At 40.9% G+C, this 6,278-nt stretch overlaps 1 protein-coding gene across 1 annotated transcript in view; it reads right to left on the reverse strand.

Moving 5' to 3' along the window:
• The window catches only part of LOC104624794 (tubulin beta-5 chain), a 7,901-nt gene extending 1,672 nt beyond the window's left edge, over positions 1–6,229 (reverse strand). The window contains exons 1-2 of the mRNA XM_010292250.1: positions 6,125–6,229; positions 4,812–4,922 (exon numbers count right to left, since the gene is read on the reverse strand). Of these exons, the coding sequence (XP_010290552.1) occupies positions 4,812–4,872 (61 nt within the window). The 5' untranslated portion in view covers positions 4,873–4,922; positions 6,125–6,229. The remainder of the gene's footprint in view (positions 1–4,811; positions 4,923–6,124) is intronic.
• Positions 6,230–6,278: the final 49 nt, after the last annotated feature.

Consider the following 6,278-nt stretch of genomic DNA (forward strand, 5'->3'; position numbering starts at 1 on the left):
AGGTTTGGTATCTGCATGCTAACTTGATTCACATCTGTAGCAAAAGCTACTATAAATCTGTCAAGGCTCTTCCGTTTGGCCTACAAATATCTTTGGAAGTAGCAACATAAACTTTTTTATATAGTCTCCTTTTGCCTCAAATCCCTGGTAGTTTTCATTTATGCCTTTGGGTGTTTGTTTTTTCTTTTTTGGTATTTAACCTGCCATAGATGCAAAGATGGCCTTGACTCCTTGTTTTGAAAGCTTTCACACTCCCAATCCTGTTTATTCCATAAATGCAAGATGACTGTTTAATATTTAAATACTTTCTGTTTATAAGCGCCATGATGTATACAAAGCTAAATCACAGGTACACATTTCTAACTGAAAGGTTCTTGGACTGTTCCCATGAGACATAGAGGCATTGTTGTCATACAAGGATAAGGCTGGGCTTCAGAAGTCCTATTTAACTTGTTATATGAAGAAGTATAGCTTTTTTAATTCATTGTTACCTAGCCTGAATGAAAATACTGATAGACGAAAGCTTCAAGAATGTTATTTCAGAAACTTCAGAAGTGCCTTTTTAGCTTTTACTGGTTTCCTTACAAAGTCACTATTCTTCTGCAAAGCAACTTGCAAAATTGGATTACTGACATTTCATGATCCTCTCATTTTCTCCCCAAGGCTTCCATTTTCCTTTTATTTCTTCAATTTTCCTCAATTTATTAACATGGACAGTCCGGATCCTTTGCTACGTTACTATTTTGTTATTACTTAGAGAACAAGGAGGACTAAATGGGGGACCAGTTTTTTAATACTCCTGTTCCTCACAGTGACTATTACAAACACAGTGCCACTGAACTCACTAAGTGAGTACTCTTGTGAGTGGTATTCAGAAAGAGCCGGCGGGAGGCTCAGAAAGATTCAGAAAGAGCAATCGTTTCAGAATTAGGTATAGGACTGTCAGCTTTTGTGTTGTTCTCCAAGACCTTCCCCTTCCTTCCTATTACCATGTTTCATTTCAATTCCCAGTATACTCTGTTGGTGCCCAACATATGAAGCAGGGAAACTGCTTGTTGGGATATTGTTTAAATGTGATGCACTTTATTTTCACTGCATAAATGCTTGGTTTCCTCATGATGTATTTGGTTAGTTAATGCATTGTTCTGTATGTTGCTGTATTTTTCTCTCCTTGAACCTAGGGAGCTTAGCACTTCCTGTCCAGCTGGGTAAATCAAAAAGTAATATCCTTCCAGAATTAAATATGTGTGCAACCATCTGTGGTCTGCTTGAGCAGATCGCCTGCTACGGACAGGGCAGCACGTCAGGATGCATGCTAACAAAGTGGACATCACTCCAAGATGCAGAAGGATCCTAGCAGAGCTAAGTTTTAGTTTAGGACGTCATTTTATAGATTGCCCCTTGTGTAAACATTGCGTCATCCTTCTTCGGTGGGCAGTGAGATTAGGAGAGAATGGAGACTAGGAGCAAAGAGCAAGGTATGAGGAGAACGGCAATTACTCTCACAAATGTGGAAATTATATTTTCACGGGCAAGAAAAAAAAAGAATCAGTAGAGACTGATTTTACTTGCTTTACTTAGTTTACAAACAAAGTTAGGAAGTAAAATGCCTAACAGAGGCAGACCTGTCCTCCTTTGAACCCTCCACTGCACTAGATTCCCTCAGTCTTAATCTGAGTCACACAAACTGCTAGATGCCCACAAGACTACCACCACCTCTCTCTTACTGCACTAATACGGCCTTTATATTTGAACTGCTGAGTGGAACTGTAGCAGCAGCTGCCTACACCAATACTAATGGCTTCCCTCCAGCCCTCAACTATCAGCTGCTCCTGTGGCAACACTGCACTTCATCTACTAGTGAGCCACCTGCCTAGAGTCTCCAACATTTTCATTTGAGATTTCCTGCTGTGTGTACATATATGCCCAGTAATCTGATACTTCCAGACCCACCGGCTCTATAGCACTGTAAGACCACCACACAGAACATGTACAATAAGCCCTAGAAGCTCCAGACTTCTTACTCATGACAATACAGTACAGTCTGGAGGTGCCATGGCTCTGACAAGGCTGCCACGCACCTGGAAATGTTGATCGTGATCCTGTGAAACCCTACTGGATGCCCTCCACTTGTCAGGTACCTACCAGACCTTGGAAAATCTTAGACAAACATATAGAATAATCAAATTCCACCAGGACTAAATCTCTAGGTGGAAAATGAGCCTTTGTCCACAAAAATCAGGACTTAGCAGATCTTTTGCCAATCCTGGAAGCTCTGTGTTGTATGCAGCCCACCTCTAGCATTCTGCCTCTGCCTTTTCTCACTGTGCCTTTACCAAGATCTAAAGGAAGTCTACATGAAGCAATCTCACGATTTATCTGCACTCTTCCAGATCCTTCTACCACTATTCCTTTCTCCAACACACTGTAGGGTTATCACACATGTTCAGGTTGAGCTTGCACATAGAAGCCATTTGTCAATTTATTTTTTAATCCCTAAAATGGGGATTTCCTATTTCCTGCAATCTTTTACTCCTTTCCTCTCTTCATTTTTTGAAATAAAAGGCAAACCTGGGAAGATAGGTTGGTAGCTTGCATGCTAACGCTTAGAAGTCTAGTGTGAACTACCTTCGTGCAAGATATGATTTAGAGAGGAAAGGATAGCTCCTTTGACTGGCTAACAGCCATTTTGTGGTTACCCCTACCAGTTCAGAAAACTTAAATTGGCGTGGCATCTATGTAGCAAAGATAGCAAAGGTATACACAAGAAAAGAAAAACAAATGCAAAAACATACAAATGAAAACTGGTTAACAGGAGGAGATACATCAGAGTTCACAGCAGTTCCCAGTGGGCAACCATATGCTGTTACAAGGCCAGGAGACCTGCTGCTCTCGTACAGCGAGATTATTCCACCTGCACTTTTTCTTCACCTTTTAGAGCACTACCTTGTCAACACAAGCATTAAAGCACAAAGATTGTTTTGTGTCCAACTCCATCTCCTGCTGGTCTGAGCTAAAATTACTGTATCCGGAGTGTGTGATCATGTACTCAATATACCAGAGTGAAATCCCAATTGATGGTCCATAGTTACTTGCTCTGGAGACATGGGCACATGCAGGTATATACAAGCAGAGGTGGAAAACATCTCCATCAGAATAAGCCTTAACAGCCTGGGGCACAGCAAGTTTGGAACTGCCAACTTCTGCCACAAAACCCTCTGTGGGCCCAGGCCAGATTTTTAAAAGAGAAAACAAAATGCTTTGTTGGCTTTTGACACAGAAGATCATTACTTCAGCGCTCAGGCAGCCATTCTGCATTATTCAGCAGGTTGGGAGGACAGTGCCTGATGCTGGCAGGGGCCTCTGTCAGATAGGAGTTGATCACATGCTGGTGGTTCATTGTTAGTTTGGCAGGAAGGGAGTAGAGTGAACTGGACTATTGTTGAAGAAACTCTGAATTTATTTTGCTCTGGTTTTACTGGTAGCATGCCAAACTGTAAAGCTCCAGTTCAGGTATTTCCATAGGTCACGTGAATTCACTTTCAGAGGGCTTGTGTGGTTCACGCATGAGAAAGGGAATGGAAAGAGAAACCTGAATAGAGACTCATACTTCATGAAGCTGCCTATATCTACGGCTTTTCTCCCCAAGCTTACTTCTACACGTTGTAACTTAAAATTCCTTTGAAAGAGACCCTTAACATCACTGCTATGGAGTATACAGGAGAACAATAGGGACAGCATTGAAAGTTTTAAGTCAGTTAAAGGGTTAAAGTAACTCTGTACAGCTTCTTACTCCCCACCTCAACAGCAACAACACTGATTTAAGTTTGTTTCATACCATCCAAACAATGTTTATCTTTTGTCTGTCTGTCCCTGGCATCGTTGCTTCCTTATGTTAACACAATATACCAAACCAAGTTGCAACCTAAGCTTGCCTTGGCAGGAGGAAATGTGTTTTGTGGCTAGCACAGACTTGGAAACCAAAAGGACATGGTGGCTTTCATTCAGACTTCCTGTTTCAGCAAGTGGATCACTTAACTTTCACACAGTGTTTCTCCTTTAGTGCAAAGGGACCGATAATGCTTCTGTACTTTGTAAGGATGCTACGAAATTTAATCCTGGTAATGTGCATTTTTAAGCTTAGATGGAAAGTACTACAGAAGTCCAAAGTCAAAGAGTAAAGGCTAGAACAACCCTCTGCAAGAACACTGCAAAGCCAGAAGTTCCCCACATGCTCCCAGACTGCTCCTCATTATATTAGAAAATAACCTAGTAACTGGCTATATATGACAATCTTTTCCATATTACAGTTGGTCTTCCTCGACTGTTTACAATACTATCAGGATCTGCTGAAAAAGTTGAACTACACAGCCTATAAACAATTTAATACTCAAACATTTAATGTGAATTCAAGTAAGGAGTTGTCTGTGAGTTCAAGTAAAGAGTAGGCTGGTTGGTTTGTGGTTGAGGTTTTTCCCCCCCTCTCCATTTCCTGCAGAATTTTCATGCATTTAGTTGTAAAGATTTCTCTGGAGTTCATATATATGGAAAGCAAATGTATTATCTGAATACCATAGGAAACTTTCAGCAGTTTGCTAACTGAAGGAATGATTAGCAGAAGAATGACTTTTTCAGTTAACAGGCTCTTCTAGCTGATTTTACAGAACTGGAATTGTATTGTTAAGCTATTAGGATTTCTCAGTACTAATGATCACTTTGCAATAAGGAGCTTAAATGCTTTTTGACCATTCACTTGGTAATCAAACATGTGTTGGATAGTTCTGTTTTTTTAAAAAGCAACATCCACATACCAAAGATGAAATTATCAGGCCGAAAGAGCTGACCAAAAGGACCAGACCGCACACTATCCATGGTTCCCGGCTCCAAGTCCACCAAGACTGCTCTTGGTACGAATTTCTGGGCTACAATAAAAAGCAAGCATGCCCTTAATGTTCAGAAATAAGCTAACACAGTTATTGCTCTCAATACACAAATACATTAACATCTCCTATTATTAATCTAATTGTATATATATAAATATTTGCTACACGGGAAGTCATGGTGGTGAAAAAACCCAGCACCATAGGAACAAGTAAATTCTACTTGAAAAACAGACCTGTCATCTTTTGGGTCCTACAGATCATATATTACGTTTTGTAAGCTCTCTTTTAGTAATAGATATGAGGGAGAGAAATTTCTGATTAGAAAAAATGGTTGACATCTTTATAAGAAAGTAGACAATCTTTTCTATGAATAACGGGGCAAAGTGAAGGGTTTATGTTCAAATGATCCTAATACATCTCATAAGCTTTTATGCTTGAAGGATTCACCTCTACTGAGCTACTTGGTGTAGGTGGCAAACAGTAGCAGTTAGCACATGTACCAGAAAGCACAAAATAAAAAAATCTGTATCTGGTTGAAAGTGTTCAAGGGAACTCAGATAAATGATATGAATTAACCTGAGCTGGACAAAAGAAGAAACATTCACACTTGCAGGTTCATGTCAATAGACCAAAGGACTTATGATCCCCATTGTTAACACCCTTCAATACCAGACTGAGTCAGAGGATTTGGGTGCCTTTGGCATCTTACTATTGAATTATCATGGAGTTCTCCATTACTTGTGGTGCAACCCTCTTGGTCATGAAATCAGAGACAGAGTACTACAGATGCAGGCTTATATAAACAACAGTTTAATTTGGGGCAATTGATAAGACATCTGACGAAATGATCATATATTAAGAGAGCAAATGCCTAGCATAGTGTTAAATAATAAACAAACCTCCACCTCCAGACCATAAATCTAGTTGAAGATGTCCCTGCTCAATTGCAGGGGGGGCTGGATTAGATGACTTTCCAAACCAAACTCTTCTATAATTCTAAGGACAGTCCCTTGTGCCATTTCTCTCTGCCTGGGGAGGTAACACCCAGTTACGAGTTTGTAAGAGAGTAAATGATAACATTTTCTGTGTATAATGGTGTGAGCTGTGATCAGCTGACGGGCTGATGGCACGCAAGGAGCGTGACCAGGTGTTCAATACAGCTTCACAAACTCGTTCGCTCTCATTCTGTGCCCCTTCCCACAGACTCCCCGCTCCCGCACCCCTCCCCATCCCACACTTACAAGATGATTCATTATAGTAGACATTGATCCTTTCCAGCTGCAGCGCTGAGTCACCGACATAGCCTCCGGCTGGGTCAATGCCATGCTCATCACTTATCACTTCCCAAAACTAAGGGAGGAAAAGAAGGGGATTTGGGGACGCCCCTGCGGGGCA

This window comes from Phaethon lepturus, unplaced genomic scaffold (assembly GCF_000687285.1).
Source record: "Phaethon lepturus isolate BGI_N335 unplaced genomic scaffold, ASM68728v1 scaffold16948, whole genome shotgun sequence".
NCBI classification, from domain to species: domain Eukaryota; kingdom Metazoa; phylum Chordata; class Aves; order Phaethontiformes; family Phaethontidae; genus Phaethon; species Phaethon lepturus.